This window comes from Gymnoscopelus microlampas (genome assembly GCF_963454915.1).
Source record: "Gymnoscopelus microlampas genome assembly, chromosome: 7".
NCBI classification, from domain to species: domain Eukaryota; kingdom Metazoa; phylum Chordata; class Actinopteri; order Myctophiformes; family Myctophidae; genus Gymnoscopelus; species Gymnoscopelus microlampas.
In genome coordinates this window covers 12,593,845-12,613,743 of record NC_139944.1, presented here as the reverse complement: position 1 = coordinate 12,613,743, position 19,899 = coordinate 12,593,845, and the positions used below count along the sequence as shown (strand labels likewise).

Here is a 19,899-nt window from a genome sequence, read left to right as displayed (position 1 = left end):
CATCAGCAGACCTTGAAAAGGTAATTCACGGCTTCATTTCATCACGTTTGGACTTCTGTAACTCCTTACTCTGGCCTCTATAAAAAAAGCTATTTCCCGCCTCCAACTGGTACAGATTTCAGCTGTCAGACTACTAACCAACACTAAGAAACGTGATGACATTACACCCATCCTAGCTGCACTTCACTGATAGCTTCAGAATAGATTCTAAGATTTTACTGATAACTTTTAACGTCCGGCAGGGACTGGCCTCCAGCTACACCAAAGACTTGCTGCCACCCTATGAATCTGGGCGCTAGCTTAGATCCTCGGGTGAGGCTCTCCTTAAAGTCCCCACGTCTCACCTCGTCACCCAGGGCGATCGGACATTCGCAGTCCGGGGACACCCACGCTTTTGAATGCCCTGCCCATAGAGCTGAGGCTAGAGTGAAAAACAATAAAGTAATTTAGGGGTGTCATGGATGAAAGAATTATGTATTGCGGTACCCTGGTCTCAGAAGGTTTGATAACCACTGAACTAGACCAAAGCACCATATATGGATATATGCATATGTAATCAATAAGTAGTGACGAATAAGATCTCTAGCCTACAGCCATATTTAAGTCAGGTGAGTGAAAACAAAGCTGTTAGTTTATAATTACCCAGTGAAAGTAACCAAACTTGTAAAAAGTGTAGCCTGAGACAGGGTGAAATAACTATGGCCAAAATGCAGCTTACCTTAAGAACACTTACACAACAAAGGTTTAACATAGACATAGATTCAGAGGAGACCGTGAAGTCATTGAAAGAAAAGATTGAACATGCGAGGGGGAAGGAATATCCAGCTGATGGACAGAAACTGATATGTGCAGGTAAAATCCTGTGTGATGACAGAACTCTCAAAGAGTACAATATAGATGAGAAGAGCTTTGTTGTGGTTATGGTGGGCAAGCCTAAACCAACCCCAGCAGCTGCCCAAGCTCCTGCTGCCCCAGCTCCTGCCGCCTCAGCTCCTATGACTACAGCTCCCACAGCCCCAGCTACCTCTGCATTGGGCTCCGACACCCCGCTAGAAGGCGCACCTAAAGAGGACAAGTCAACTTCAACCACTACAAGTACCTGTGAAACTGCAACAAACGCAAATTTATTTGATGAAGCAATTTCAGCCCTTGTGACAGGCCCCTCTTATGAAGCCACAGTGAATGAGCTGATGTTGTTAGGGGGGTATGAGAGAGAGCAGGTGGTGGCCGCACTCAGAGCCAGTTACAACAATCCAGACAGAGCTGTGGAGTATCTGATGACGGGCATCCCAAGCACGGAGGAGGACCGCGGTACAGAAGAGGCTGACCCAGTGGCCCCTCAAATAGGAGGAATGCTACCTGTTCCCGCAGGCGGCTCTATGAGTGTTCCCTCAACTACCGGCTCTTCACAAAGTGACAGCGGAGGCAACCCCCTGAGCTACCTGGCCAGCCAACCCCAGTTCCAGATGATAAGAACGCTGATCCAGCAGAATCCCAACATTCTTCCAGGTCTGCTGCATGAGATAAGTAGAGAGAACCCAGAGCTCCTTCATGAGATCAATAACCATCAGGAACAATTCATCCAAATGTTAAACGAGCCAAATCCAGAGGGGGTACAAGAGAGCAGCAGAGGTGTGGACGGTGCAGGTGATGCCCCCAGCGGAAATAATATGAACTATATCCAAGTAACACACCAGGAGAAAGAAGCCATTGAGAGGCTAAAAGCCCTCGGATTTCCAGAGGGAATGGTTATACAAGCTTACTTTGCTTGTGAAAAGAACGAGAACATGGCTGCAAACTTCCTTTTACAACAGAATGACGATGATTAACAATAAGGGCCATAGTCATTCTGAACTGGACTGGTAACGGTGAAGGAAGGAGCAACCGGAGGAAGGGAGAGGGATGGGGTGTGATTGTTGTGGATTAAGAAGGACAATGGAGAGATGGCAGTGAGGGAGGGGTTTTCTGTGGCGTGGGAGTTGTTGTGAATAAATCACTTCCTCACCAAGGCATCCCAAGGCCAATGGAACGGCAGAAGCTGCTGTCAAAGTCGCAATTCACCCATGCGAAAAAGCACTTCAGGACGGAAATTGTGCCTGGAAGGTGATTTACACTGGCAAACACCCCAAAATAGTTTTTCTTCATCTTTTTTTTTACCCCAAAAGAGGGTTATGGACAGCAGTCTTGCCCACTGACTTTCATGGTGTCCACCAAGTGACTGCAAGACAATTTATTTTCTTTTTTTGATACTTTTCTTAACCTTTTAATTTTCTCTTTTATTCAGATAGGAGAGTAGAGAGACGGAGGAAAACCATGGTCTGAGAGAGGATTCAAACCCTGGTCCTCAACAAACTTGCAATGTGGTCAGTGCACTAACCATACAGCCAAATTGTCTGACCACCAGAAGCATTTTCTTTTCTTTTTTTGCATTTTCTACCACAGTATGTAGAGAGTTAGGAAGCCGATGGCACAGAGGATTCAAACCCGGGTCATCTCACTTCACAAGGAGCCTGTGATTGAGCTACCAGGCACTCCCAATTATTTTTATATGGTGAGGCTCTGTAGGAGGCGAGACAATATAGAGGAGTGTGTGTGTTGTCTGGGGATAATCTTGTAAACCGACACACTAATCCAAATTCTTTGTACATACTGCCAGTAGGCCAAGGAAGTACTTCCATGCATTACATTTTATTATGGAAGTGAATGGAACTGTCTGAAACCTCTGCCAGATATGAGTCTTAAAGGAGTAGTTTGCCTAAAATATTACGTATTTGCTATCAATTACTCACCCCTTGAAGCCTTGAATTCATGGAGATTTTTTTTGTTTTTGTCGCAAAAAAATCTTTGAATTCGAGCCTTCATGACATGGGGTGTGTAATTGATAGAAAATAAGTAATTATTTGGGTGAACTACTCCTTTAAGTCAGAGATATGTCAAAGATGACCGAAGTAGTCTTGGCGGAATTTCTATTGAGGCATTTAGATACTGATTCTGATTTGACATGAAAATTCTATTTATCCCCTGAGCAAGCAGTCAGGCTCTATTAGGTACAGTGGTACACATTTCAGAACTTGCGCAGGAGACCCAGGTTCAAATCAGGGTCGAAAAGAAAAGTTACTTAGTGAGGCTTTAAGCGCTGCTGAATCCAAATATGTTGTATGCCCAGTAAAGAAATAGCTGCTAATGCCTCAAAATTGATCATTTAAAGATGGCAGCTACCACTATGCTGAAACATATTAAAAACATGATATTTTTGACTAAACAATGTAGATTGAATTTGGCTTTGATTGGTTTTCATATATGGGGAATCCAGTGCCATATTCTGATTTGAGATCAAATGTGAGGACACTGCTTGAAACTCATATTGTGAATATTCTCATTTATAGTCAGGGGATATTGCAAGCAACCTGGAACACATTTCTTACCAAGATGTCTTCATCAATGTGTTTATAAAGGTGTCCAGTAAATCTTTTAAACACGTTGAAATTTCTCCTAAGTGAACTCTCCTAAGTGAACCTGTGACAGCTGCTTAAAGTTACTTGCAACCTTATGCAGGAACATTGAACAAAAATGTTTAATGCTGCCTTAAGTAGCTTGGGACAAACTAGGTTTTTTTTCCAAGACAAGTATTTGTTTTGCACAAATACTACTCCTTGGCATAAATTCAGCCACACCCACTTTTCCTTTTAGTCACAGACCCATTTTTGTGCGAAAGTACCTATATTGCTGGGTGCATGTAAATGTAAAAAGTAGCTTTATTAGTTTATTTCAATTTCTTGAATAGCCTATTACAAGATACTGCTCCACCACAATGTCTCTGGAGTCAGCTCTTACAATTACTTTTGCACCAAGGTTGCAGATGGCAGGGTGAATTATTTTAAGGACTTAATTTGGCTGTAGTTTGGAGAAATTCATGACTGGATAAAATAAATAGCATTTTAAGTGTGGTGGGGTCTTCAGACAACATACAGTAACAGTACAGCAACATATTTGTCATAGGGAGTAGTATTGCCTAACAAGTAGGCCTACAAGAAACCTGTGTGCAGTAGTGGGAAAAGTACTCACATGTTTTACTTTAGTAAAAGTATCAATACTGCAATGTGAAAGCTCTGTCACAAGTAAAAGTCCAGAATTTAAAATTAAGTAAAAGTACAAAAGTATTGGTATAAAAATGTACTTAAAGTACCAAAAGTAGAAAGTACTCATTATGCAGAATGTCCCATTTCACAAGTTTTCAAATGTATTTTTATACATTTGAAATAGCTGCTAATGCCTCAAAATGGAGAAGCTCACAATGATCGTGACACATTGTGAGCTTGTGGATCGGCTATTTTCAAGTGGTTAATGTATATGTTTTGTAATAATAATCTAAATCTACAAAATAACTATAAACTAAAGTTTCCCAAAAAAGTGTAGTGGAGTAAAATAAAAATAACTGAAACTTGGAAATACTCCAGTCAAGTAAAAAATACTTCAAAACTGTACTTATAAGTACAGTACTTGAGTAAATGTACTTAGTTACTTTACACCACTGTCCACTGCCATCCACCCACCTATATCCATCCATCTATCTAATTATTCCACTATTTCCCAAGCAAAGACACCGTTTTCAGTTGTGTCAACTTGTGTGCAAGAAAACAATATGTGGTAGACATTATGGTAGACTACTTTCACTAAAGTTGTGCAGGTACAATCAATAAAAAGGCGACGTCAACAACAACAGGTCACGTCACTATAGATCGGAACACGCCCATTGGATTCACCAATCGTGTCCCTGTTTTGGTGAAGTCGCCCAGACGGCGATAACAGACCGCAAAAATGGCGCTTCTACTAATGAACTGTTTGACATTCTTTTTCAAGGTGCTAACTATACCCTTGCACCTGCTTAAAGCGGTCGGCTTGTACGGTAACGTATCCAGGCGAGTTTTCCCATTCATTATGTTCAAAATGTCTCTGGGATACAACAAGAAGATGCACGACAAAAAGAAGGATCTCTTTAGCAATCTGTCAGAGTTCAAGAGATCCGGCGAAGCCCTCAGTGTTTTGGAAATTGGCTGCGGCACCGGGGCGAATTTCAAGTACTACCCGTCGGGATGCAAGGTGGTCTGCACCGACCCGAACCCTCACTTTCAGAAGTACTTGTCAAAGAGCCTGGCGGACAACGACCACCTGGCGTTCGAGAGGTTCGCGATCGCGTCTGGAGAGGATCTGGGGATTATTGAGAGTGAATCCGTGGACGCTGTGGTCTGCACACTTGTACTGTGTTCTGTCGAAGACATACCACGAACTCTGCAAGAAGCGCATCGTATACTGAGGCCTGTGAGTTATAACAACTTAACAACGAAAGAATTACAATAATAATAGCCTAGTTGTTTTCAGTGGTTGCATAGGCGTTTATCGTTCCTTTCATGCAAACACCTAACCCAGGGGTGGGCAGCATTTATTTCCAGAGGGCCGTACTGACTTTGATAAAGTGAGTGAAGGGCCACACATCTCAAAACAAAAAATGTTTTAACTGAAAATTGTTAAGTTAAAACTTGTGTTTTTTTTTTGTTTTTTTTTTACACCTGTACTGTATCACTCACTGCGGTGACGCTCACTCTGGTGTACTTTGGCCTTACAATAAAAAGATTGCTTGCATAAAACAATCCACGTCAATGGCTTATCAACTTTTAAATTAGCTTATACATTTATACAGGATCTTATCTGATCTGATTGGGTTAGGTCCTAACCCAATCAGAAAATATGAACAAATATGGTCACCCACTCACCTAGCCATGGTTCATATGACGCTCGTCCTGGTTTTTGAAATGTCTACATTTACAACTCGTACATCTACATACACGTTTAGATTGCAAATATAAAGTCCTGACCCCACGGCTATGGATGTAACACGTTAAAACGCCCGGGTCTTGGTACCCGTCGTGGTGGCCATTTTCTCAGAATGTTCTCCATATGCTTTCAACTACGCGACCCTATCGGTTGGGAGGTGTACTGCATGCACTCTGATACATTATAACTCTATGAAAGAATGGCCGCCGATCGGATAAAAATATGCTAAGAAGCCCACACGTTTCAACGCTTATCAAAACTATTGTAAACGTCTGGATGAATCTCTTTGATTTTTTTAATCGGTAGACCCAATGTGTCCTACAGGGTGGTGCCTTCTACTTCATGGAGCATGTTGTGGCAGACCCCTCAACGTGGACATACTTCTTCCAGCATGTTCTCCAACCCATGTGGTACTACTTTGGTGATGGATGCGAGGTCACCAGGACAACGTGGAAGGATCTGGAGTCAGCTGGATTCTCCCAACTCAATCTTCGACACATTGATGCACCACTCACCTTCATGATACAACCACATATTGTGGGATATGCTGTCAAATAGGTTTGGCAAAGGATGTTTAAGTGAATAGCAACATCAGTATAATTGCACTATGCACATTGCACAATGCTTGCTTCTTTTTTGTAATAGTTAGCTGTTCTATTTCCATAGAATGGATCACAGTGTTAGCCATACATGCAAGACACCTTTCTATTACTCCTCAGAGTAATGATCTTATGTGTGTATGAATGATCTTGGGGCTTGCTAAGTGGTTCGAGATCAACACAAGAGTAAATAAACTCGACATTTCTACCAGTATAACACTATAAGGTCAGGTGTAATAATCAACATCGTCAAGTTTGTTATAAACTATGAAATCCTGTATTCACTTTGCTTGTTTTTGGTGAGGACAATCTTCATTGCATTTTTCTAGTAGGCCTAGATACAGTATGTAGGGCCTATGCAATTGTGTTAATGCAATATATAACATTTAACAGACAAATGCCAGTATAGAGTTGTCATCAAAATCTTGACAATTGGTACTTAGTTGAAATGTGCAGACTTTGGAAACTTGAAGATTCCCTCCTGCTGCAATGCTGTTGCAAAAGAGTGGTCAATCAATTACATAATTCTAAAATATAATCAGCTTTTCAGTAATATCATTTTTATCATAAACCAAGCAAATATGTCCTGATAACACGAGGTATCTACTCTCCCCTCAGCTCTATATTTGCTTAACTTGTTTAAGTTGCCACAAGATATATCATATTTTTAGATCAAGTGTTGTCCTCACATCCTGACCCAATCAGGATAATTGCAGGCAGCCTTACAGTAAAAAGTGGGGTAGCTGGAACTACATGTAATTTGTTTTAAGAATATGCACTGCCTAGATTACATTATGTAAACCAGATTATAGAGGCACGTTTCATGCCAAATATGGGGGATTTATTACCACCATGGACTAGAGTTGTGACCCAGCTCCTCTGAGGATACTATGTACTTTGTCCCCACTCCCTACTGCCAAAATGAAGAGATGGATTAGAGTTATAACCCAGTTCTGTGGATAGGCCTACTATGTACTTCGTCCCTATACTGTCAAAATGAAAAGGGATGGATTAGAGTTATGACCCAGCTCTGTGGATATAGGCCTACTATGTACTTTGTCATTACTGCCAAAATGAAAAGGTTGAGAATAGTCCAAAGAGTAGCCTTATTTAAGAGCTGGATGTTCTAGTGTGCTAAAATATTTTTTTATCCTTCATACATTTCTAATATATACATATATGGAGAGCAGAGGAACCACTAATTTAAACTGAAATAGAGATGTTGCATTTTGCGTTCTTTACATTTTTGTCAATAAATTAATGTATCATTAAGATGGTGGTCTTCTCATTTATTTCATAATAATTTTAACGCAGTGGAAAGGAAATGCATCGCAGTGATAGATTGTGACCATGCTGATAGCTCTGACCCACGTGTAGCGCAGTGGCTGTTTTCTGTGCCAATTGCGCCACCATGAGGAGAACATGGAACACAAAATGAGGCTCACAAATTGATTTAATCTCATGATCTTCTCAACCTGTCTCTCAGCTTACGGAGTTAACCTATTTCAGTAAAGACTGCACAATAACAATGACTTCACAGCGAGATTGGCTCAGATAAATAAGGAAAATGTCGTGTCTTTTGCATTTTTGCAGAATAATTTGTTTAGTGATATCTTTGCCCTTTCAGATCATGGAGATCGTGGGTTTGTACGCTTTTTACAAACGTTTGTTTCCATTATTTGCCTATAACATAACATTTTCATACAATGATAAAATGCATGAAACGAAGAGAGACCTTTTCCGAAATCTTCATAGATTTACCGGACCCGACGGTACACTTCGCCTTCTTGAGATCGGCTGCGGTAGCGGAGCAAATTTCAAGTTCTATCCACATGGCTGTACGGTGATCTGCACCGACCCTAACCCGCACTTTGAGAGATACCTTCAGATGAGCATGGACGCGAGTAAGCATTTGACTTATGAGCGGTTTCTGGTCGTCTCTGGAGAAGACATGAAGGAAGTGAGGGACGATTCTGTTGACGTCGTTGTCTGCACCTTGGTCCTGTGTTCTGTCAGCAACGTGAAACGAGTGCTTGAGGAGGCGAGACGCATTCTCAAAACGGTGAGATGGGATGAATCAGACAGTGGTGGAAAAAGTACTCACTTTAAAAGTAGGCTACCAATACTGCAATGTAGAAACACTGTTACAAGTAAAAGTCTGGAATGAAAAATTTACTTGAGTAAATATACAACAAAAGTGTGGGCATCCAAATGTACTTAAAAATTACCAAAAGTAAAAGTACTAATTATGCAGAATGTCCCATTTCAAGTTTTCAAATGTATAAACACCTTGTGAAAATAGCAGATCTACAAGCTCACAATACGTTGCATTGTAGATGTACATATGATAGGGCTGAAGTGGTTACTGGTTACTGTATCATGTTTTGTAATAATCAAAATCTACAGTAATAACTAACGTTTTCAAATAACCGTAGTGGAGTAAAAGTACAATATTTGCCTCTTGAGATGTAGTGGAGAAGTAGCAAAAGGATTACTTTAAATTATACTCAAGTACAGTACTTAAATAAATGTACTTGGTTACTTTCCACCACTGAAATCAGAGCTCAGTCTAGAGTATTATTTCATATGAATGTGTATCTGTATTATATATTAATTGACTGTAACTTAAGCCACAACAATAAAATCTAATAACCTGTTCCACCCTATAGGGTGGAGCTTTCTACTTTATGGAGCATGTTGTTTCAGAACCTTCCTCTTGGACATACTTCTTCCAGCATGTTCTCCAGCCCATATGGTACTATCTTGGGGATGGATGTACTGTAACCAGAACAACATGGGAGGATCTGGAGGCAGCTTGTTTTTCAGAACTTCACCTGAGGCACTTTGAGGCCCCAGGGGTCACAATCACTATAAAGCCACACATCATGGGATATGCCATTAAGTGAATTTGGAAACATCCATTGTGAAGCTCATCGTTAGCAACAGGTTAAGTACTGTCAAGAGATTGACAGGTTGCCTTCCCATTCATTTAGAATGACATTTTCCTATTCACTTCACATTACTATTACTTACCCCCACCACTACTGTTTACTGTACCGATTTTTCTTTTTTATTACTACTCATACGTTTTTCATATTGTATATTGTTTGTCTTTAAATGTCTCGATGAATTGAATACACAGGATCTCAATGGAAATAAGCCCTTGGCTTGTTTGGGTTATCCTTTCAGCTGTACCACTGTACCTTTTTTTGCAAACTGTTAATTAAGTATTCAATCAATCAATACACACGCTCTGTGAATTAAAATGTACAGTTTACCATTACACAAAGCTATACAAAAATGTATAATTAAGAAATAAAAAATATTTTGTGGGAAATTAATAATGTTTCTGGTTAATCACTATTGCCTCCATCAGATTAGTAATTCTAATTACCTTTTGATGTACAATTTTACCCCCAGGAAGCCAAAACAGTCAAAGCCTGCTTTCCAGACAGTTTGGTGATGTGAGACCACTTTATCTGTTTTCATCTAAATAAATTAAAGTAAAATAGATTAAAAATATATTTATTTAGTTACATACTCAGGAACATTTGTTACTCTTTGTTTGCTCTTCAGCCCCATCCCTTCCCAAAAGATGTACAAAATAAATATTACCTGGACATTGTGCTTTTTTTCCCTGATTGTCTGAGTAACAGCCAAGTAACAGCCAAATTAGCCATACACAATGACATCAATCTAATACCCTTTTTATCCCGTTGCACAAAAATAAGGAATGACAATTGTAACATTTCCTTATAGGGGAATAAGGGAGTTGGGAATTGCTGGTTCACATACGAAAAAGGAATCACTTCTTTGCAGTAATCTTACAATCAGACGTCTGCAGATGTTTAAAGAAGAAAAAGATTCCTACAGCCAACACAAAGTAAAGAAAACAGGCCAGTTCTAACAAGCAAAAACAAGAACAATTAGAAATTCAATATCAATAAAAACTCACAATTCAATCTTTCTGTGTACTCAAAATATACACAAATATAAACATAGGATGATAGCATTACCAAATCTACTAGCATGAAAAAACATTGGGCGAAAAATACATTTGTTTTCTTTTTGTAGTTTAAAATGGGTTATGTTTCAATGACATATTTTGTCTTTATCAAATATCATTTAAAAAAAACATGTAGGATCACAGCCACATCTGAAATGAAACGTGTTCCCAGATAACCCTACAATGTCCAAATGGCAGAGCTGGGCTGTTGCCATAGCAAGTCTTCAACTCTCCTCAACTAGCCTATCCTGTTTTAACACAGTAAAGGTCCTTTAATGTTTTGAGCTCTTCGATCAGGGTCTTGTTCTGGTTTTCTAGAACACCCACACGGTTTTCCAGACATTTAATATAATCCTTTTTCTTCAGACGACAATCACGGGCTGCCTCTCTGGGAAAACAAAAATCAAATCTGGGAATCAGTACACTAAAGGCCAGCTCCACACCAATGCAACTAGTCGCAAGATATTGCAGCGGTACCGGTGCCATCTGGGGATACTGGTTGCAAGTAGCTGCAGTTGCAACTAGTTGCGTAGCGAATCATTGGTGTGGACTCGACTTGGCTTAATATACAGTGCATCAAACAAATATTAACAAATTGTTAACTGCAGAATAGAAGGGAGTGGCTCTCTGTTAGAGCATTGCAAACTATTTGTAAAGACAAATTGTTGTCTTGTTGAGTGCTGAATCTATTAACATAACTGATGGCAGCAACTAGGAAAGACTTGCTGTTGCCATAGCAAGTCTTCAACTCTCCTCAACTAGCCTATCCTGTTTTAACACAGTAAAGGTCCTTTAATGTTTTGAGCTCTTCAATCAGGGTCTTGTTCTGGTTTTCTAGAACACCCACACGGTTTTCCAGACATTTAACATAATCCTTTTTCTTCAGACGACATTCACGGGCTGCCACTCTGGGAAAACAAAAATCAAATCCGGGAATCAGTACACTAAAGGCCAGCTCCACACCAATGCAACTAGTCGCAACTTGCAACCAGTTGCAAGAAATTGCAGCGGTTCTGGTGCCATTTGGGGCTAATGGTTGTAAGTAGTTGCGTTGCGAATCATTGGTGTGGACTGGGCTTAATATACAGTACATCAAACAAATATTAACAAATTGTTAACTGTAGATTAAAAGGGAGTGGCTCTCTGTTAGGGCATTGCAAACTATTTGGAAAGACAAATTGTTGTCTTGTTGAGTGCTGAATCTATTAACTGATGGCAGCAACTAGGAAAGACTTGCTGTTGCCATAGCAAGTCTTCAACTCTCCTCAACTAGGCTATCCTGTTTTAACACAGTAAAGGTCCTTTAACGTTTTGAGCTCTTCGATCAGGGTCCTGTTCTGGTTTTCTAGAACAGCCACACGGTTTTCCAGACATTTAACATAATCCTTTTTCTTCCGACGACAACCACGTGCTGCCTCTCTGGGGAAAACAAAAATCAAGTCCGCGAATCAGTACACTAATATACAGTGGATCCGGCATAAAAAAAAATGAACAAATAATATGTTAACTGTAGATTAGAAGGGAGTGGGTCTCTGTTAAAGCATTGCAAAACAATTTGGAAAGACAAATTGTTGAGTGCTGAATCTGTTAACATAACTGAAAAATAGGGCCCTGATTGAAGACAAACCAAAGTGCACTTCATAATGAATGCATCAGGTATTGTTTACAGTAGTTCTATTCTTGTTACTATTCTGTCAGAGGTTTAAGGAGGTATTTGTTATATCTTGTGTACAGGTTCAAGAGTAAAATGTCTTCAATTTAGTGACTTAACAATTATCAATAACTCATGTACATGTAGACATGTGTTGATCAAATTAATTTGACTTTATTACGATCGAGATATATATCGTCGGTGTCCAGCCGGGAACAACTAACTCCATTTTCAGGTTTTTTTTTTTTTTTTTTCATAAATCGACGCTATTGAACACCCTTCACATCTGTGTAAAAAATCTAAACATTTGAACCAATGAAAAGTATTAAAAAGCGCCTCAGACGAAAAATCCCAACTCCATTGGATCCTCAAACTGTCCGTCAAAAACAAACAACTCCCCCCTCTCCTCTCTACCCAGTGCTACAGCACAGCATTAGCAGTGCGCGGTGCGCAGTGAACGAGGAGGAACAACACGTAAACAGACTCCCCGTAGTCTGTTAAAACTATGCAGTGTACCTGTTTATCAAACAGCACTGACGCTAATGTTATGAAAACAAGTAATTATATTTCTAAAACCTATGAAGTGTTTAATGAGGAGAGCATTGTGATAAGAAGAAAGACGTTCATAGCATTTCTGTCACGCTAGTGTTCTACTACCTCTTAGCAGAAGTTATTGTAATATTTAAAGTCCTGTTTATTGTTGTAGGCCTATATAATAAGTGTCATGAAGCATCAGGGCATTAATTCACACGTTGTGATGCATTGTGAGCTTGGAGATCCATTGTTAGCTTTTGGGAATCTGTACCCTTTTGAAACCTCTCTCAGCAGCGAGTGGAGCTACTGTTGTTTGGACACCTAACTCCATTTCAGCTTGATTTCTGCTCGTCTGAAACTTCTAACTCCACTCGCACTGGGTAAAGTGTTGATTTACCCGCGATTTGGGTAAAGAGTTGATAATATAATGACACATGCAAGTATCTCACAATATATACAGTCACTATACCAACTTTGACGAGGTAGTATTGCTTTGTTTTAAAAATATAAGGTTTTCTTCATTTTCTGAAAAACTTATATCTTGTTTTTTCGTTTCCTGAACAATGAGCGTTTTGGAGTTAGCAGTTTCGGGCTGGACAGCAGATATATATATATATATATATATATATATATATATATATACTATCCCAAAATTATCCCAAAATTATACTGATGCTTAAGAAACTCCATTAGAACTCTTATTCCACCAAAGTATCTGGTTGTATTTAATTTTGATTGAAAAACTGAAAACGTTGGACACAAAACTCATGTAATACTTTTTAAGTATTACACAACAGGTAGCCCTTCGCTGTGGTACTGATAGCTCTGCCCAAAGTGTAACTTCCATCTTCCCTCAATACATACGTACATGGGAGGCAGAGAAGGGTCCTTGCCAAGCAGAGCAGCTGTCATCTATTTTTCATACCTGTTTTTTGCCAGCCTGATTTCCCTCTTCATGGTAGGGTCGTCACTCTTTCCCTGAGAGAGTCCGACAGGAGAGGTCATGACTACGGTCTGAGGCATGGAGCTGGCGGTGGACGTGCGTATCTGGTATGTCTGCATCTCTCCTCCTGCACCTAAGGGGCGGTGACAGTCTGGGCATGAGTGTGAGGGGAACTATAACAAAGTTTGAAAGCCACCTCAATCGGTATGCCACACCAAAAATGGCATGTTTATGCACATCCGTAGCTCTGATGCCAGAGGTACAGTTTGTGTGTGTGTGTTCAGTGTCACCTGATGCCTCACCTTGTACAACCACCTGGTTACTAGGCACAAGTATCTGTTGTCCATCAGACGTCTGGGCATACTGCAGGATGGTAGGGCCTTGCTGGGTGGCAGCAGAGTTTGTCATGGCGAGAGCCTGAAGACCCTGAATGCCCTCACCCCCTGGATTGGCCAACTGGATGGTGCCATTAGGGGCTATGGTAACTAGAACAGAAAAATGGATGGTCATCAAAACGATCTAGCTCACAAAATAGAATTTGACCCATGTGATGGGAACACACAGTAGTACCCTTGGCTGTGAGTGCAAGCAAGTGTACACACAGGACATGAAGTCATGGACACATGCTGTCATAGACTTGTTGAAACCTCAAGGTCAGGTTCCCTTTTTTTCATTATACGTGTTGTGACTTGAGTGAAAGAAAATTATAAAAGAATTGTTACTGGGAAACCTGCAGGTTCAAAATCAAATCACTGGTGTACACAAGACTAACATATCAATTGTCTAATAATGTTCAATGTTTTTGAATGCAGTTGAATCACAAGCATGTTTGCTACATACATCACAGGTTGTGTGGGAGGATACAGCACAACACAAGTCTCCATAGTACGGAGTTGCGTGCCAAAAAACACATCTACAAACACATATGCAAGTCGATGCGACACGTTGTTTGCTTGTACATCTACAAGGTCTCAACGCTGTCTCAGTTAAAGCAACAGGACTAAACCAGTGCTAAATAATATTCTGGAGCTCTACTGAGCATGTCGGATCTGAAATGACTGCCGATATATTTGATAGGTTCAATTTCTGCCATATTGCTTCTTTTACCTGTCCATGCTACAGAGATGCCTGATGTCACAGTACTGACATCATAGACTGGTATTTGACAGCTAACCCCTTTCCGTGCCACGCCCTAAACATAGGGTGGGTTGACAGAGATCTCGTTGATGATGACATCAGTCATCTTCATATTTGGGCAAAATTTTGGTGGCATACATACAGGCGTGGCCATGCAGGCAAACACTGTTCAGAGACTGTAACAAACCGCAAATCGCGTGCTAGCGGACAGAGTGTGAAAAGGAGAGGCTCTTACTATACTGGCCGCTGCTGGTCTGGTAGATTTGCGTGGTGGTGGGCATGGTCATGGTCACTGTGGAGGTGGGGTTGCCATCATTGCCTTCACTGTTTGACGTCACTTCCTCTCCCGAAAGTTCATTAAGGATCTTCCTGCAAGATAAATAGTAAAACAGCAGGAGAGATGTAAAATCTGATGTCAACATTATGTTTACAATATTATGGGAGCATGTGTCCTTGGATTTATGTTGCTGTTGTTTGCTGTAGGTAGTGTAAAGATCAACCGATATGAATCGGTAATCAATTTTGACATCGATGCAGTCCCCTGGATCGATCCAAATGTACCATGAATTGGACGATGGTACGGTAAAATTGTTTTTATTTATTATCGGTTCACTGAAGCTTTGCAGATAATTCTACTCAAGTATAAACTAGCCTGCTGAGGAAGAATTACTTATCTAAACTTTTACAAGTTACTGCTGTCAAAATAATTAGGACCGCCTCTCATTTATAGCTTGTGCTGCGAGGTAAACAAACAACACAGACTATTTACAGTGCAGAGCACACCAACAAATCTAAAGTTTGGAAGATGTGGGGAACAGGGAATCTATGGTTACTTTTCCAGACAAGACTTGTACCTGAGGTCACATAATGCAATGCAGCTTGCTACTCTAGCTGACTCTAATCACACAAAGCTGATTAGTCTCAGCTGTGCACGTTTCAGTCATAGTGGTTTTGCCCCCTGAATGCATGCACCCAGTAATGTTTGTAAACAAGAAACTGTATATAAGTCAATGCCCCATTCACTCAACACAACAGTGCATTGTAGCCAAATTTATAGTATGACGGTGCTACTTAAAAAAAAAAAAAAAGATCTACAAGCTAACAACCTATCGCATGGACGCCCTTTGTTAGCTTGTAGATCTGTATTTTTTGACAAGGGAGACCCTCGTGCAATAGAGTATAAATGAAGCTTAACAGTCTGCTTTTAAATGTAATGATATCACTAGCTCTTTTCTGTGACTTCTGGTACACTGTTAACTGCCATTGTCTTCTGACGGTATGTACTGGATACCGACACCATTTACTGTGCACTGATCGTATACATTGAACATACTGTACACTGTTTACTAGATAATCCAACTTTTCTATAGAACTCACCACTTTTGTATTCACCGGTTATAAACTTACATTTATAAATGGAAAATTAAAAACTATTAGATTGCATTGATTGTATTGCATCAAATTATATCAGATCACACCAAATCGTTCTATACTCGAATAGCATCACACCAAATCGTTCTGTATTAAAAAGTATTGTCCCTGAATCATAACCCATGTATCAGATACGTCTTGTATCATTTTATAAGGGAGAGATGCGCACCACTAATACACTATGTATATTATACAGTATGTTGTATATGTTAATTTGCTATAATTTATTCCCCTTTTATTACAATTATTACTGCTGCGATGTCTGAAGAAGCCTTACACAAGATGAACCTTTGACCAATACAAGCTTCGATGTATTGCCTTATTCACTGATGTACCTGTAGGAGGGTCGTCTGGCCAGAATGTATTTATTTACTGATTTAAAGGTGTACCTTTAGGAGGGTGGTCTGGCCAGTGTTTCTTATTCACTGATTTAAGGGTGTACCTGTAGGAGGGTCGTCTGGCCAGTATTTCTCGTGTCTTCTGGGCTGCGGATCCACTGTCGGTGGAGTCCTGTGAATCGTCACTGTCTGAACCTTGGCTCTACATGAAAGACAAATTCACAATGTAAATATTAACATTACACAGTAAAATCCCATGTGTTCATTTATCCATGTGCAAATCTGAGTGTAATGTCATCAAATGGCATTTGGTTACATTCTTACACTCAAGGTGCGTTCCCATTCAGTTCCAACTGAGGCAACATTTGGTTCCCTCCACCAACGCTGACCAGTGTGACCAACCAAAGTGGAGCGATTCATGCGACTAGAAATATATTTTATCTTACGGTAGGAACGCACTTTAAGTTATTTTATTGTTTAAGGCTCAGCTGTGGGAATATCGGGCCAATGAGATCAGCTCATATCCGAGGAGTGGAGGTTTGTCTCACCTGTACGGCACTCTGCACCTGCGGGGACTGGATGACTGAGGACTGGGCAGACTGGATCACCCCAGCCTGAAGTTGAAATTGACCCCCTGGAAGCTGCACCACTGTCACAGGAGAACCGCCCAGTGACATCTACAAATATACAGGCACAATTTGAAATTCACAGTGTTTTTTTGACTTGAACTTGTTTACTTAGCTACTCACAGGGTAAGTGGTGTCATGAGGAGAAACATCAATGTTGTAGAAGGAAATGGGATATCATGAAATGTATAATAAAGGAGGGTTTGTGAAGTTTAATACATGGGTGGAAATGTGAATGTGTGTGTGAATTAAGATCACCTGCACTTGATGGATTTGGGAGTATTTATCAATATTACTCCCAGGAACATTAACAGTTTCAATATATTGCCATTTCCAAATTCTCCTTTCATTCTATAATTAATTTGTTTTGTGTAGTCACTGCAGTGTGCTGAACATTTGTTCTCCATCATCTGCAATATAATAACACTCAGTTCTAAATAACAATGAAGTTAATAAAGCTCAAGCAACTTTGATTGTAATATTGTAATTGTTCCTCAAAGCTGATAAAATGTTGGCAAGGTTTATTATTCTCATGTTTGTATGCAAATCAAGCATATTTCCACAAAATCTATTATATTAATTTTACCCCATTTGTTTCAGAGTAATCAATAATATTGTTTTTATTATATTTTTTGCCATAAATTGGCCTGAAACAAGAAAGTTTGAGACATTGCCTTATACTAGAGGTGTAATGATACACATGTCCATACCAAACCATTTCGGTACAGAGCATTCGTTTGGTACCGAAAAAGATGCTTTGTGTGCAGAACTTCAATTCTGTATATTCCGAGTTCCCACACGGACATATCAAGCTAGCATCATACCATATGTTTTTTTCCCCCAGGAGGGTTGAGGAGTGCTTGCTATCCATACATTGTTGTTACAATACATTTGTGTTAAATCACTTGACACCAAGGCTGGCAGTGTGGCCTTGAGCTCTGCCCGAGCGATAAGCAAGCGTAGGTATCCCAGCACGCTGAACACACAGGATGCTACAAAAACAGCACACTTTAGCCCTAAAACCTGTCACGTTGCCACTTGGCCAGCTGAGATGGCAGAGTTTGGATACTGCCTTTTTAGCTTTATCAATTAAGGTGAGAGTGGTTGTTGCTTTTGAAGTAGGTAAACATATAAAGCGCTTTAGTTTCCAACTTTATTCACAAAGACTGATGAGCTAGGAACAAAGAGGGTTCCACCGCGCCTCTACCCAAATTCAGGCTGATCTGGTGCATCTTAGGACTACTAAGTATGAAGAAGGTCATGACCTGATGAAGATGTATTGACACTGAAACGTTATCACGTTGTATGCCTGCACCCTATTAATAAAAAGGCTTTAATTGTCTGAGCTTGCCAGTGTCTTCCTTCTTCATTTTCACTCTGATGAGCTACTCATTATAACCAATTTATTTTGATTTATTTTCCTTCTTTTTAAATCACTGAGCTTCATGGTGCAGCATTCCACCCACCATCTCATGAATATGGCTACATTGACCATAAAATTGTAAAAGATTTTCTTGGCACTGTATGATGAGAATGAATAATACAATAAAAATAATAAAATGATGGATCTCTCTCACACACACACTTTCACTGCTTCTGAAATAGTATGAATACACGTTTAGTCTTATACCTGCTGGGCTATCTGTGTGATGTGAGAGGCTGTTAGGGTGGTGGGGATGGTGAAGGCCTGTGACTCAGTGCCATTGCTGGCCTGCTGCATTTCTTCCATCGTCACTAGGGACAAATAAATCAATGGTAATATGTCGCAATAACCCCCACTTTAGGACAAGATACAATAGGGGCGCGTGCGTGTAGAATTATGTTACTTTCCGCTACAGTTTGTGGACTTATCTCACAACAGGCGGCAATGGGACTCATATAAACACATGTTACTAGGCTTAGATCCAACAGCAGGCAATGAAAGGTTAGCTTATGTCAAATCTGTGTCTTATTAAATAACCTGGTTAATAGTCACTAGATCAGTTACTTCCTCTTTGGTTCAACTCCCTTGGCAGAGCCATCTACGGCAAAGACATGATCTAATAGCTGCCTTGGCTCGGATTCTAGAAACAATAATTACCAGGCCGATAGTGACCTCATTCAAAAAGCACCTCACCTCACATGTTGTCAAAAAGATTTTGTTTCTCGCAGATCACTGCATTACTGTACACCCAAAATGGTCTTTTCTTTCTTTAAGCATAACCGCCGAGTTATAACGGCGGTAGCTTCTAGTTTGAACACCAAGCTAACGCCTGCCTGTGCTAGGTTAACCCTCATAACAGTAAACAGCTACAGCTAAACCTAACACAACTTTCACATTTCAAAACAACAGTTTTCTTTGCCATCTTGGCACAAGCGACGTTGGAAAAGTATGCTGGCTCATATAGGATGGATGAGCTTTTGTCTCAAGTTTTGTGTAACAGTGTCACTGGCACGACGCGAGTACCCGCGTCGATAGACGTCAGCGCTACACGGAGCCATTAGCAGCTAAACTACACCCTTTGCCTTCGTAAAACGACGAGTAGCTCGACGCCGCCATTATTAGCGGCCAGACGGGACCGTCGTCACACAAACGGTCACATTTTCACGTCGTTGCCATTGTTCAAACCTTACCTTTAAAGCGCCTCGCGGTAGCTCGTGCTCACAGCCTGGACGTTAAGCGACGGCGGTGTGTTGGGAAAAGTGTGGAATCGTAGAAAAAACGGGCGGTTAGCAAATAGCAACAAGCTAATCGCTAAAAACACAGAAACGGCAGCCATAAAAAAAAATAGCTGAGCAGGTTTTTTCTTTTTTCCGAAAAGG

At 40.3% G+C, this 19,899-nt stretch overlaps 4 protein-coding genes across 8 annotated transcripts; 3 read left to right on the top strand and 1 right to left on the bottom strand.

Annotated features, from left to right (window-relative positions):
• Positions 1 to 707: 707 nt before the first annotated feature.
• Positions 708 to 1,829, top strand: LOC311048338 (UV excision repair protein RAD23 homolog B-like; the record flags this gene model as incomplete). Its single annotated transcript, XM_084061569.1, has 1 exon — positions 708 to 1,829. One exon carries the CDS (start codon positions 708 to 710, stop codon positions 1,827 to 1,829), a length of 1,122 nt encoding a protein of 373 aa, XP_083917695.1.
• Positions 1,830 to 4,803: 2,974 nt separating this feature from the next.
• Positions 4,804 to 7,703, top strand: LOC311048880 (thiol S-methyltransferase TMT1A-like). Its single transcript, XM_084062203.1, has 2 exons — positions 4,804 to 5,319; positions 6,157 to 7,703. Exons 1-2 carry the CDS (start codon positions 4,819 to 4,821, stop codon positions 6,388 to 6,390), a joined length of 735 nt encoding a protein of 244 aa, XP_083918329.1. The 5' UTR covers positions 4,804 to 4,818; the 3' UTR covers positions 6,391 to 7,703.
• Positions 7,704 to 8,130: 427 nt separating this feature from the next.
• On the top strand, positions 8,131 to 9,794 carry LOC311048885 (thiol S-methyltransferase TMT1A-like). Its single transcript, XM_084062217.1, has 2 exons — positions 8,131 to 8,493; positions 9,101 to 9,794. Exons 1-2 carry the CDS (start codon positions 8,146 to 8,148, stop codon positions 9,335 to 9,337), a joined length of 585 nt encoding a protein of 194 aa, XP_083918343.1. The 5' UTR covers positions 8,131 to 8,145; the 3' UTR covers positions 9,338 to 9,794.
• Positions 9,795 to 9,940: 146 nt separating this feature from the next.
• Positions 9,941 to 19,883, bottom strand: atf1 (activating transcription factor 1). 5 transcript variants are annotated; one of them, XM_084062214.1, is made up of 8 exons: positions 19,711 to 19,883; positions 18,728 to 18,831; positions 17,020 to 17,148; positions 16,576 to 16,673; positions 14,938 to 15,071; positions 13,868 to 14,050; positions 13,548 to 13,698; positions 9,941 to 10,825 (listed from the first exon to the last, which is right to left on the bottom strand). In XM_084062214.1, the coding sequence occupies exons 2-8, from the start codon at positions 18,824 to 18,826 to the stop codon at positions 10,681 to 10,683; spliced, it is 939 nt and encodes a 312-aa protein (XP_083918340.1). In that variant the 5' UTR covers positions 18,827 to 18,831; positions 19,711 to 19,883; the 3' UTR covers positions 9,941 to 10,680. The 5 variants fall into 5 exon arrangements, with proteins under 5 accessions (XP_083918340.1, XP_083918338.1, XP_083918341.1 ...); XM_084062212.1 differs by having other exon boundaries at positions 10,687 to 11,345; XM_084062215.1 differs by lacking the exon at positions 19,711 to 19,883 and adding an exon at positions 19,214 to 19,617 and having other exon boundaries at positions 10,687 to 11,345.
• Between the last annotated feature and the right edge of the window lie 16 nt (positions 19,884 to 19,899).